General features: G+C 65.4%; 1 protein-coding gene across 2 annotated transcripts in view; it reads right to left on the minus strand.

The window, feature by feature from the left end:
- CHD3 (chromodomain helicase DNA binding protein 3) overlaps positions 1-13,672 on the minus strand; it is a 106,046-nt gene that overhangs the window by 56,397 nt on the left and 35,977 nt on the right. For both annotated transcript variants that reach the window (XM_090129477.1, XM_090129476.1), the window contains exons 13-18: positions 11,960-12,091; positions 10,236-10,335; positions 7,781-7,972; positions 4,962-5,162; positions 1,994-2,131; positions 1,500-1,621 (exon numbers count right to left, since the gene is read on the minus strand). In XM_090129477.1, coding sequence (XP_089985603.1) covers positions 1,500-1,621; positions 1,994-2,131; positions 4,962-5,162; positions 7,781-7,972; positions 10,236-10,335; positions 11,960-12,091 — 885 coding nt within the window. The remainder of the gene's footprint in view (positions 1-1,499; positions 1,622-1,993; positions 2,132-4,961; positions 5,163-7,780; positions 7,973-10,235; positions 10,336-11,959; positions 12,092-13,672) is intronic.

A 13,672-nucleotide genomic window follows, 5' to 3' on the forward strand; every position in this document is an offset into this window, starting at 1 on the left:
ACACAGGGGGATGTGGGGACATGAGGGGATGTGAGGACATGAGGGGACAGCGGGTACATGGGGATGTGGGGACACGAGGGGACAGTTTGGGGACATGGGGATGTGGGGACATAAGGGGACAGCGGGGACATGGGGATGTGGGGACACGAGGGGACAGCTTGGGGACATGGGGATGTGGGGACATAAGGGGACAGCAGGGACATGGGGGGACAGCAGGGACACAGGGGGATGTGGGGACATGAGGGGATGTGGGGACACGAGGGGACAGTTTGGGTACATGGGGATGTGGGGACATAAGGGGACAGCAGGGACATAGGGAGATGTGGGGGGACATGGGGACAGTGGGGAGACATAGGGATGTGGGGACATGGGGGGACAGCAGGGCCATGGGGGGGCAGCAGGGACACGGGGATGTGGGGACATGAGGGGATGTGGGGACATGGGGATGTGGGGACACGAGGGGACAGTTTGGGGACATGGGGATGTGGGGACACGAGGGGACAGTTTGGGGATGTGGGGACACGAGGGGACAGTTTGGGGACATGGGGATGTGGGGACATGGAGGGACAGCAGGGACATGGGAGGGCAGCAGGGTCACAGGGGGATGTGGGGACATGAGGAGACAGTGGGGACATGGGGATGTGGGGACACGAGGGGACAGTTTGGGTACATGGGGATGTGGGGACATAAGGGGACAGCAGGGACATGGGGGGACAGCAGGGACACGGTGGGATGTGGGGGCATGAGGGGACATGGGGACACGAGGGGGATGTGGGGGGACATGGGGACAGCGGGGGGACATGGGGACGTGGGGACATAAGGGGACAGCAGGGACATGTGGGGGCAGCAGGGACATAACAGGGGACAGTGGGGGCATAAGGGGACAGCGGGGACAGCAGTGATGGGGGACGTGGGTGGACATGGAGGCAATGGGAGGAGACAATGGGGTGTGGGGGGCTGGGAGGGGACACTGTGGAGCTGGGAGGGGACAGTGCAGGGCTGGGAGGGGGTGTAGGGGTGGGAGGGGACACTGTGGAGCTGGGAGGGGACACTGGGGGGCTGGGAGAGGATGCAGAGGTGGGAAGGGACACTGGGGGTCTGGGAGGGGATGTAGGGGTAGGAGGGGACAGTGGGGGGCTGGGAGGGGACACTGGGGGTCTGGGAGGGGATGTAGGGGTGGGAAGGGACAGTGCAGGGCTGGGAGGGGACAGTGGGGGGCTGGGAGGGGATGTAGGGGTGGGAAGGGACAGTGGGGGGCTGGGAGGGGATGCAGAGGTGGGAGGGGACAGTGGGGGGCTGGGAGGGGATGTAGGGGTGGGAAGGGACAGTGCAGGGCTGGGAGGGGATGTAGGTCTGGGAGGGGACAGTGGGGGTCTGGGAGGGGACAGTGGGGGGCTGGGAGGGGATGTAGGGGTGGGAAGGGACAGTGGGGGGCTGGGAGGGGATGTAGGTCTGGGAGGGGACAGTGGGGGGCTGGGAGGGGACAGTGGGGGCCGTACTTGAAGCGCTCAGGCGTGAGGAAGTTGAGGAGGTGGAAGAGCTCCTCCAGGTTGTTCTGCAGCGGGGTGCCCGTCAGCAGCAGCTTGTGCTCGATCTTGTACCCGTTCAGCACCCGAAAGAACTGGGGGGGAGAGGAGGGAGATGAAGGGGAGGGGCACCCCGAGGCTGGGGACAGCCCTACAGCACCCCCAGGACCCCAAATGTCCCCTCTGAGGACCGAAAATCCCCCCCTCCCCCACCCGTCCCCATGTGTCCGCGTCCCTCCCCGCAGGACCCCGCTGTCCAGTTGTCCCCTCCCCACCAGACAGAGGTGCCCCCCTCCTCAATGAAGACCCACACGTCACCCACAGAGGGACCCAGGGTCCGACGTCCCCCCCCCCGAAGGACCCCGAGACCCAAACGTCCCCAACGCCACGGGCTCCAGCTGTCTGTCTGTCCCCTCCCAACCCCCCCCCCCCCAACGTCCGTGCGTCCATCCCCGCCCGTCCCCCACCTTGCTCTGGTTGTTCTTCAGCCTGTGGGCCTCATCCACCACCAGGCAGGCCCAGCGGATGGAGCCCAGCGCCGCCTGGTCGATGGTGATCAGCTCGTAGGAGGTCAGCAGCACGTGGAACTTCACCTGTGCCTCCCGCTGCCATGGCCGTCAGCACCCGGCGTCGGGTCACCCCGGCACCCAGGGACCCGGCCACCAGGTCACCAGGTCACCCAGCGCCCCAGGGACCCAGCCACCAGGTCACCAGGTCACCCAGCACCCCAAGGACCCCAGCACTCCAAGGACCCAATCATCATGCCACCCAGCACCCCAGGGACCCGGCCACCAGGTCACCAGGTCACCCAGCAGCCCAGGGACCCGGCCACCAGGTCACCCAGCACCCCAAGGACCTGGCCACCAGGTCATCAGGTCACCCAGCACCCCAAGGACCCAATCATCATGCCACCCAGCACCCCAAGGACCCAATAACCAGGCCACCCAGCACCCCAAGGACCCAATCATCATGCCACCCAGCACCCCAGGGACCCGGCCACCAGGTCACCCAGCACCCCAAGGACCCAACCACCAGGTTACTCAGCACCCCAGGGACCCGGCCACCAGGTCACCAGGTCACCCAGCACCCCAAGGACTCCAGCACCCCAGGGACCCAATTACCATGTCACCCCAAAGACCCACCACCACATCACCTCAAGGACCCCAGCACCCCAAAGACCCCCCACCACGTCACCCCAAGGACCCCAGCACCCCAAAGACCCACCACCACATCACCCCAAGGACCCCAGCACCCCAAAGACCCCCCCACCACACCAAAGACCCCCCCACCACATCACCCCAAAGACCCCTGACCACCCCAAAGACCCCCCACCACATCACCCCAAGGACCCCAGCACCCCAAGGACCCCCCACCACATCACCTCAAGGACCCCAGCACCCCAAAGACCCCCCCACCACACCAAAGACCCCCCCACCACATCACCCCAAAGACCCCTGACCACCCCAAAGACCCCCCACCACATCACCCCAAGGACCCCAGCACCCCAAGAACCCATCACCACATCACCCCAAGGACCCCAGCACCCCAAAGACCTCCCACCACATCACCCCAAGGACCCCAGCACCCCAAAGACCCCCCAGCACCCCAAGAACCCCCCACCACATCACCTCAAGGACCCCAGCACCCCAAAGACCCCCCAGCACCCCAAGAGCCCCCCACCACATCACCTCAAGGACCCCAGCAACCCAAAGACCCCCCAGCACCCCAAGAGCCCCCCACCACATCACCCCAAGGACCCCAGCACCCCAAGGACCCCCCACCACATCACCCCAAGGACCCCAGCACCCCAAAGACCCACCACCACCCCAAGAACCCCCCACCACATCACCCCAAGGACCCCAGCACCCCAAAGACCCCCCACAACATCACCCCAAGGACCACATCACCCCAAGGACCCCAGCACCCCAAGGACCCCCCACCACATCACCCCAAGGACCCCAGCACCCCAAAGACCCCCCACCACGTCACCCCAAGGACCCCAGCACCCCAAAGACCCCCCAGCACCCCAAGAGCCCCCCACCACATCATCTCAAGGACCCCAGCACCCCAAAGACCCCCCAGCACCCCAAGGACCTCCCACCACATCACCCCAAGGACCCCAGCACCCCAAAGAACCCCCACCACATCACCCCAACTGCCCCACCACTCCAAAGACCCCCCACCACATCACCCCAAAGACCCCCGACCACCCCAAAGACCCCCCACCACATCACCCCAAGGACCCCAGCACCCCAAGGACCCCCCACCACATCACCTCAAGGACCCCAGCACCCCAAAGACACCCCAACACACCAAAGACCCCCCACCACATCACCCCAAAGACGCCAGACCACCCCAAAGACCCCCCACCACATCACCCCAAGGACCCCAGCACCCCAAAGACCTCCCACCACATCACCCCAAGGACCCCAGCACCCCAAAGAACCCCCACCACATCACCCCAACTGCCCCACCACTCCAAAGACCCCCCACCACATCACCCCAAGGACCCCAGCACCCCAAAGACCTCCCACCACATCACCCCAAGGTCACCAGCACCCCAAGGACCCCCCACCACATCACCTCAAGGACCCCAGCACCCCAAAGACACCCCAACACACCAAAGACCCCCCACCACATCACCCCAAAGACGCCAGACCACCCCAAAGACCCCCCACCACATCACCCCAAGGACCCCAGCACCCCAAAGACCTCCCACCACATCACCCCAAGGACCCCAGCACCCCAAAGAACCCCCACCACATCACCCCAACTGCCCCACCACTCCAAAGACCCCCCACCACATCACCCCAAGGACCCCAGCACCCCAAAGACCTCCCACCACATCACCCCAAGGACCCCAGCACCCCAAGGACCCCCCACCACATCACCTCAAGGACCCCAGCACCCCAAAGACCCCCCCACCACACCAAAGACCCCCCACCACATCACCCCAAAGACCCCCGACCACCCCAAAGACCCCCCACCACATCACCCCAAGGACCACATCACCCCAAGGACCCCAGCACCCGAAGGACTCCCCACCACCCCAGGGACCCATCACCACATCACCCCAAGGACCCCAGCACCCCAAGGACCCCCCACCACCCCAAGAACCCCCCACCACATCACCCCAAGGACCCCAGCACCCCAAAGACCCCCCACAACATCACCCCAAGGACCACATCACCCCAAGGACCCCAGCACCCCAAGGACCCCCCACCACATCACCCCAAGGACCCCAGCACCCCAAACACCCCCACCACCCCAAGAACCCCCCACCACATCACCCCAAGGACCCCAGCACCCCAAAGACCCCCCACCACATCACCCCAGCTACCCCACCACCCCAAAGACCCCCCCACCCCCCACCCTACAGACCCCCTCCCCCCCAAAACCCCCCCCATCAAAGTCCCACCCCCCGCTCCCCCTCACCTTCATCTTGAAGGCCTTCTTGCCCCCCTTCATGGCGGTGTCGTCGAAGGAGAACTCGTTCTCGCGGATGATGGCGCGGCTGTCCTTGTCCCCAGTGTAGGTGACAACGTAGAAGGCGGGCGCCCACATCTGGAACTCGCGCTCCCAGTTGATGATGGTGGAGAGCGGAGCGCTGACGAGGAACGGGCCCTTGGTGTGGCCCTGGGGGACAGCGCGTCACACGGGGACACGGGAGGGGGCGTGGGGACAGCGGGATGTGGGGGGGGGGTGGGGGACCCTGGGGGGAGGGGGGATGTGGGGTGGGATGGGGATGTGGGGACAGTGGGATGGGATGGGGACATGGGGATGGGGACATGGGGACAGTGCGTCACATGGGGACACGGGAGGGGGCGTGGGGACAGCAGGATGTGGGGGGGGGGGGTCCCGGGGGGGTGGGGGGATGTGGGGACAGTGGGACAGGTGAGGACATGGGGATGGGGATGTGGGGACAGCGGGACGTGGGGGGGGATGGGGGATCCTGGGGGGAGGGGGGATGTGGGGTGGGAGGGGGATGTGGGGACAGTGGGATGGGATGGGGACATGGGGATGGGACATGGGAACATGGGGATGGGGACATGGGAACATGGGAAGAGGTGTGGGGACAGCAGGACGTGGGGGGGGAGTGGGGGGTCCTGGGGGGAGGGGGGATGTGGGGTGGGAGGGGGATGTGGAGACAGTGGGATGGGATGGGGACATGGGGATGGGGACATGGGGACAGTGCGGCACATGGGGACACGGGAGGGGGCGTGGGGACAGCAGGATGTGGGGGGGAGGGTGGGGGGACCCGGGGGGGAAGGGGGATGTGGGGCCAGTGGGATGGGATGGGGACATGGGGATGGGATGGGGACATGGGGACAGTGTGCCACACGGGGACATGGGAAGGGGCGTGGGGACAGTGGGATGTGGGAGGGGAGTGGGGGGACCCGGGGGGGAGGGGGGATGTGGGGACAGTGGGATGGGATGGGGACATGGGGATGGGATGGGGACATGGGGATGGGGACATGGGGACAGTGTGTCACATGGGGACACGGGAGGGGGCGTAGGGGCAGAGGGATGTGGGGGGGAGTGGGGAGACCCTGGGGGGAGGGGGGATGTGGGGTGGGATGGGGATGTGGGGACAGTGGGATGAGTGGGGGGGATGGGGGATCCTGGGGGGAGGGGGGATGTGGGGTGGGAGGGGGATGTGGGGACAGTGGGATGTGTGGGGGGGGACAGGGGGATGGGGTGACCACCAGCAGGGACGTGGGGACACCCCAGGGTGACTGTGAGGCCACCTGAGGTGACACAGGGACACTGCAAGCACCCAGATGTCACCAAGGGGGGGGCACAGGGACATAGGATGGGCCGTGGGGACACCAACGGGGGGGCTGTGGGGACACCAAGGGGGGGGCATGGGACACAGGATGGGGCATGGGGACACCAAGGGGGGGCTGTGGGGACATAGGATGGGCTGTGGGGACACCAAGGGGGGGCCTTGGGGACACCATGGGACAGCTGTGAGAGCACCATGAGGACAATGGGGCCACCCCAGTGTGGTGACAATGCCACCCGGCCACCAGTAGCAACCATGGGGCCACCTCAGGGTGATGCAGTGACACAGACGGGGACAAACGGACACTGTGGGGTCCCTACTGTCCCCATGGGTGCCTCAGTGTCCCCATGGGTCCCATATGTCCCCTATGGGTCCCCTGTGGGTTCCTACTGTCCCCTATGGGTCCCTTGTGTCCCCTATGGGTTCCTATTGTCCCCTATGGGTCCCTTGTGTCCCCTATGGGTCCCTATTGTCCCCATGGGTCCCTTGTGTCCCCTATGGGTTCCTACTGTCCCCGTGGGTCCCTACTGTCCCCATGAGTCCCTTGTGTCCCCTATGAGTTCCTGTTGTCCCCTATGGGTTCCTACTGTCCCCATGGATCCCTTGTGTCCCCTATGGGTTCCTATTGTCCCCATGGGTCCCTTGTGTCCCCTATGGGTTCCCACTGTCCCTATGGGTGCCATGTGTCCCCTATGGGTTCCTACTGTCCCCATGGATCCCTTGTGTCCCCTACGGGTCCCTATTGTCCCCTATGGGTTCCCATTGTCCCTATGGGTGCCATGTGTCCCCTATGAGTTCCTTGTGTCCCTATGGGTCCCCTGTGTCCCCTATGGGTTCCTACTATCCCCGTGGGTCCCTTGTGTCCCCTATGGTGCCCCGTGTCCCTATGGGTTCCTATTGTCCCCATGGGTCCCTTGTGCCCCCTAAGGGTTCCTACTGTCCCCATGGGTCCCTTGTCCCCTATGGGTGCCCTGTGTCCCCTATGGATTCCTATTGTCCCCATGGGTCCCTTGTGCCCCCTATGGGTTCCTATTATCCCCATGGATCCCTTGTGTCCCCCATGGGTGTCCTGTGCCCCCTATGGGTTCCTACTGTCCCCATGGGTCCCTTGTGTCCCCTACGGGTCCCTATTCTCCCCTACGGGTCCCTATTGTCCCCTATGGGTTCCCATTGTCCCTATGGGTGCCGTGTGTCCCCTATGAGTTCCTTGTGTCCCTATGGGTCCCCTGTGTCCCCTATGGATTCCTACTGCCCCTATGGGTGCCTCATTGTCCCCTAAGGCTTCCCACTGTCCCCACAGACGTTCACTACCCTTACAGACCCACAGGGGACACCGAAACAACACGAAAACACCCCGGGATCACCGAGAGGAGCACAGGGGAGACCACCCCCAACAGCCACCCCCCCCCCCCAACCATAAAGCGAGACCCCAGGGAAAGGGGGGGAGGGGGGGGGGGACGGGACCCACCTCCTTGTAGAGCGAGTAGAGGAAGACGATGGTCTGGATGGTTTTTCCCAGCCCCATCTCATCGGCCAGGATGGTGTCGGTGCCCTGAGCCCAGGAGAAGCGCAGCCAGTTGAGCCCCTCCAGCTGGTAGAGGTGCAGCGTGCCGCCCGTGGCCGAGATGAAGCGAGGCTGGGACTCGTATTTCACCGTGGGCTGGGGGGACAAAATTGGGGGGGGGGGTTATGGGAGGGGGCTGTGAGTGAGGGGGGTGGTGGTACTGAGGAGTTGAGGGGGGATATTGAGGGGTATTGGGGGTAAGGGGGACAATGGAAGTGGGCTGTGAGTGATGGGGGGTGGCACTGAGGGGTTGGGGGGGGATATTGGGGGGTGAGGGAGACATTGGGGTGAGGGGGACAATGGGGGATAATGGGAGGGGGCTGTGAGCGAGGGGGGCGGTGGCACCGAGGGGTTGGGGGGGAAACTGGGGGGTGAGGGGGTATTGGTGGCGAGGGAACAATGGGAGGGGGCTGCCAGCAAGGGGGGGTGGCATCGAGGGTTTGGGGGGGAAATTGGGGGGTGAGGGGGACAATGGGAGGGGGCTGCCAGTGATGGGAGAGGCACGAAGGGGTTGAGGGGGGGATACTGGGGGGTACTGGGGCTAAGGGGGACAATGGGAGGGGGCTGTGAGTGAGGGGGGTGGTGGCACCGAGGGGTTGGGGGGGACATTGGGGGACAATGGGAGGGAAGGGTGGCACCAAGGGGTTGGGGGGGGGGATACTGGGGGGTATTGGGGGTAAGGGGGACAATGGAAGTGGGCTGTGAGTGATGGGGGGTGGCACTGAGGGGTTGGGGGGGGATATTGGGGGGTGAGGGAGACATTGGGGTGAGGGGGACAATGGGGGATAATGGGAGGGGGCTGTCAGTGAGGGGGGGGTGGCACCGAGGGGTTGAGGGGGGATATTGTGGGGTGAGGGGGACATTGGGGGACAATGGGAGGGGGCTGCCAGTGAGAGGGGGGTGGCACCGAGGGGTTGGGGGGGATATTGGGGGGTAAGGGGGTATTGGGGGTGAGGGGGACATTGGGGGACAATGGGAGGGGGCTGCCAGTGAGGGGTGGTGGCACTGAGGGATGAGAGGGACATTGGGGGACAATGGGAGGGGGCTGTGAGTGAGGGGGGCGGTGGCACCGAGGGGTTGGGGGGGAAACTGGGGGGTGAGGGGGTATTGGGGGTGAGGGGGACAATGGGAGGGGGCTGTGAGTGACAGGGGCTGGCACTGAGGGGTTGGGGGGGGATATTGGGGGGTGAGGGGGTAAGGGGGACAATGGGAGGGGGCTGTCAGTGGGGGGGGGGTGGCACCGAGGGGTTGGGGGGGGATATTGAGGGGTGAGGGGGAAATTAGGGGTGAGTGGGACAATGGGGGACGATGGGAGGGGGCTGTGAGTGAGGGGGGCGGTGGCACCAAGGGGTTGGGGGGGGATATTGGGGGGTGAGGGGGTATTGGGGGTGAAGGGGACAATGGGAGGGGGCTGCCAGTGAGAGGGGGGTGGCACCGAGGGGTTGGGGGGGGGATAATGGGGGGTGAGGGGGTAAGGGGGACAATGGGAGGGGGCTGTCAGTGGGGGGGGGTGGCACCGAGGGGTTGGGGGGGGAAACTGGGGGGTGAGGGGATATTGGGGGCTGAGGGGGACATTGGGGGACAATGGGAGGGGGGGGTGGCACCGAGGGGTTGGGGGGGGGGATACTGGGAGGTATTGGGGGCACATTGGGGGACAATGGGAGGGGGCTGTCAGTGAGGGCGGGTGGCACCGAGGGGTTGGGGGGGGATATTGGGGGGTGAGGGGCACTTTGGGGGTGAGGGGGACAAAGTGGGAGAATGGGAGGGGGCTGCCAGTGAGGGGGGGTGGCACTGAGGGGTTGGGCGGGGGATATTGGGGGGTAAGGGGGAAATTAGGGTTGAGGGGGACAACGGGGGACAAAAGGGACTTGAGGGGGATCTTGGGGGGTGAGGGGGGCAATGGGGGCTGGGACATGGTGAGGGGAGGGGGACATTGGGGGACAAAAAGGACTTGGGGGGGACGCTGGGGGTGAGGGGACATTGGGGGACAACGGGAGGGGGCTGTCAGTGAGGGGGGTGGTGGCACGGAGGGGTTGGGGGTGATGGGGGGTAAAGGGGAGATTGCGGGGTGGGACCTGGTGGGAGGAGGGGGACATTGGGGACTTGTGGGGGACACAGGTGATGCTGGGGACACAGATGGGACCTGGAGTGGACACGAGGAGTTTTGGGGGGACACAGGGTGACACGGGGCACTGGGGGGGGGTCTGGGGGACTGGGGGTGGCCATGGGAGGACGCTGGGGACATCGGGGTGAGGACGAAGGGGAGACACAGATTTGGGGATGCACGAGATGGAGGGACGTGAGGTGACACGGGACTGAGGAGACCTTGGGGACACTGGGGGGGGGACAGCATGCTCACATCGTTGGTGGGGGACTCGGGGGGGCCCTCGCCGGGCATCTCCTTCTTCTTCTTCTTGTAGCGCCGTGGCTGCGCCGGGTCCTCCCCCATGAACACCTCCCTGGGGACAAGTGGGGACATGGGGACATGAGGCCACCCCCACGTGTCCGTCCCCCCCCAGGGTCCCCCAACCACTGGTGTGTCCAGCAGGCACCCCCCCCACCCCCAGGGTCCCTATTGTCCCTCTGGGTCCCTTGTGTCCCCTATGGGTCCCTATTGTCTCATTTGTCCCTATTGTCCCTTCCAGCAGGCAACCCCCATGTCCCCCCCCCCGCCCCCAGGGTCCCTATTGTCCCTATGGGTCCCTTGTGTCCCCTATGGGTCCCTATTGTCCCATTTGTCCCTATTGTCCCTTCCAGCAGGCACCCCCCCGTGTTTCCCCCCACCCCCAAGGTCCCCACAACCACTGGGACAAGTGGGGACATGGGGACATGAGGCCACCCCCACGTGTCCCCCCCCCAGGGTCCCCCCAACCACTGGTGCTTCCAGCAGGCACCCCCCCATGTCCTCCCCCCCCACCCCCAGGGTCCCTATTGTCCCCACTGTCCCTTCCAGCAGGCACCCCCCCATGTCCCCCCCCCACCCCCAGGGTCCTTATTGTCCCTATGGGTCCCTTGTGTCCTCTACGGGTTCCCATTGTCCCTATGGGTCCCTTGTGTCCCCTATGGGTTCCCATGGTCCCTATGGGTCCGTTGTGTACCCTATGGGTCCCTATTGTCTCATTTGTCCCTACTGTCCCTTACAGCAGGCACCCCCCCGTGTCCCCCCCACCCCCAGGGTCCCCCCACCCACCAGTGCTTCCAGCAGGCACCTCCCCACGCCCCCTCCCCCACCCCCACCTTGCCCCCCCCCGCCCCCCCACCCACCGGTGCTTCCAGCAGGCACCTCCCACATCCCCCCCCCACCTCCATCTTGCCCCCCCTGCCCCCCCACCCACTTCCAGCAGGCACCTCCCACATCCCCCCCCCCCACCCCCATCTTGCCCCCCCCACCCACTGGTGCTTCCAGTAGGCACCTCCCCACATCCCCCCCCCCACCTCCACCTTGCCCCCCCTGTCCCCCCACCCACTTCCAGTAGGCACCTCCCCACGCCCCCCCCCACCCCCACCTTGCCCCCCCACCCCCCCACCCACCGGTGCTTCCAGTAGGCACCTCCCCACGTCCCCCCCCCACCTCCATCTTGCCCCCCCCCCGTCCCCCCACCCCCACCCACTTCCAGTAGGCACCTCCCCACGCCCCCCCCACCCCCACCTTGCCCCCCCACCCCCCCACCCACCGGTGCTTCCAGCAGGCACCTCCCCATGTCCCCCCCCCACCTCCATCTTGCCCCCCCCCGTCCCCCCACCCACTTTCAGCAGGCACCTCCCACGTCCCCCCCCCTCTATCTTACCCCCTTGTCCCCCCACCCACTTCCAGTAGGCACCTCCCCACGCCCCCCCCCCACCCCCACCTTGCCCCCCCACCCCCCCACCCCCTGGTGCTTCCAGTAGGCACCTCCCCACATCCCCCCCACCCACCCCCACCTTGCCCCCCCCTGCCCCCCCACCCCCATCTTGCCCCCCCCTGCCCCCCCACCCACCGGTGCTTCCAGTAGGCACCTCCCCACGTCCCCCCCCCCCCCTCTATCTTACCCCCCATGTCCCCCCCCCCCACCTCCATCTTGCCCCCCCCGCCCCCCCACCCACCGGTGCTTCCAGTAGGCCATCTTGTGCAGGTCGTAGTCAGGGATGGGCATCTCGTCCTCCTCCCACGTGGCCTGGTCGTAGGGCAGGTCGCGCCACTTCACCAGGTAGTGGTACTGACCCTTGCGGTCCACGCTGTGGGGACACCGTGGGGACAACGTGGGGACACTACGGGGACACTACAGGGACCTGGGGGGGACGCAGGGAAAGCGCAGGGACGAACTGGCACTGGTGGGGAAAACAGGCACCCATGGGGATGCAAGGGAGCCAAGGGGACAACGAGGCACCCATGGGGACAGCGAGGCACCCGTGGGGACAGAAAGGACCCAAGAGGACAGAAGCACCCATGGGGATGCAAGGGAGCCAAGGGGACAGCGAGGCACCCGTGGGGACAGAAAGGACCCAAGAGGACAGAAGCACCCATGGGGATGCAAGGGAGCCAAGGGGACAGCGAGGCACCCATGGGGACAGAAAGGATCCTAGGGGACAGCGAGGCACCCATGGGGACAGGAAGGACCCAAGGGGACAGAAGGCACCCATGGGGACAGAAAGGATCCTAGGGGACAGCGAGGCACCCATGGGGACAGAAAGGATTCAAGGGGACAGTGAGGCACCCATGGGGACAGAAAGGATCCTAGGGGACAGCGAGGCACCCATGGGGACAGAGAGGATCCAAGGGGACAAGGAACCCATGGGGACAGAAAGGATCCAAGGGGACAGAAGCACCCATGGGGACAGAAAGGATCCTAGGGGACAGCGAGGCACTTGTAGGGACAGAAGGAACCCGTGGGGACAGAAAGGATCCAAGGGAACAGAAGCACCCATGGGGACAGAGAGGATCCTAGGGGACAGCGAGGCACCCATGGGGACAGAGAGGACCCAAGGGGACAGAAGGCACCCATGGGGACAGAAAGGATCCTAGGGGACAGAAGGCACCCATGGGAACAGAAAGGATTCAAGGGGACAGCGAGGCACCCATGGGGACAGAAAGGATTCAAGGGGACAGCGAGGCACCCATGGGGACAGAAAGGATCCAAGGGGACAGAAGCACCCATGGGGACAGAGAGGATCCTAGGGGACAGCGAGGCACCTGTGGGGACAGAAGGAACCCGTGGGGACAGAAAGGATCCAAGGGGACAGAAGCACCCATGGGGACGCAAGGGAGCCAAGGGGACAGCGAGGCACCCATGGGGACAGAAAGGATCCAAGGGGACAGAAGGCACCCATGGGGACACAAGGGATCTAAGGGGACAAGGCACCCATGGGGACAGAAAGGACCCAAGGGGACAGAAGGCACCCATGGGGACAGAAAGGATCCAAGGGGACAGAAGGCACCCATGGGGACACAAGGGATCTAAGGGGACAAGGCACCCATAGGGACAGAAAGGACCCAAGGGGACAGAAAGCACCCATGGGGACAGAAGGGAGCTAGAGACAGTGGGCACCCATGGGGACAGAAAGGATCCTAGGGGACAACGAGGCACCCATGGGGACAGAGAGGATCCAAGGGGACAGAAGGCACCCATGGGGACAGAAGGCACCCATGGGGACAGAAAGGATCCAAGGGGACAGAAGGCACCCATGGGGACACAAGGGATCTAAGGGGACAACAAGGCACCCATGGGGACGTAAGGGATCCATGGGGACAACAAGGCACCCATAGGGACAATAAGGCACCCATAGGGACACAAGGGAGCCAAGGGGACAGAAGGCACC

The sequence above is a fragment of the Phasianus colchicus genome, chromosome 36 (genome assembly GCF_987193195.1).
Source record: "Phasianus colchicus chromosome 36, bPhaCol1.hap1.1, whole genome shotgun sequence".
Taxonomy (NCBI): domain Eukaryota; kingdom Metazoa; phylum Chordata; class Aves; order Galliformes; family Phasianidae; genus Phasianus; species Phasianus colchicus.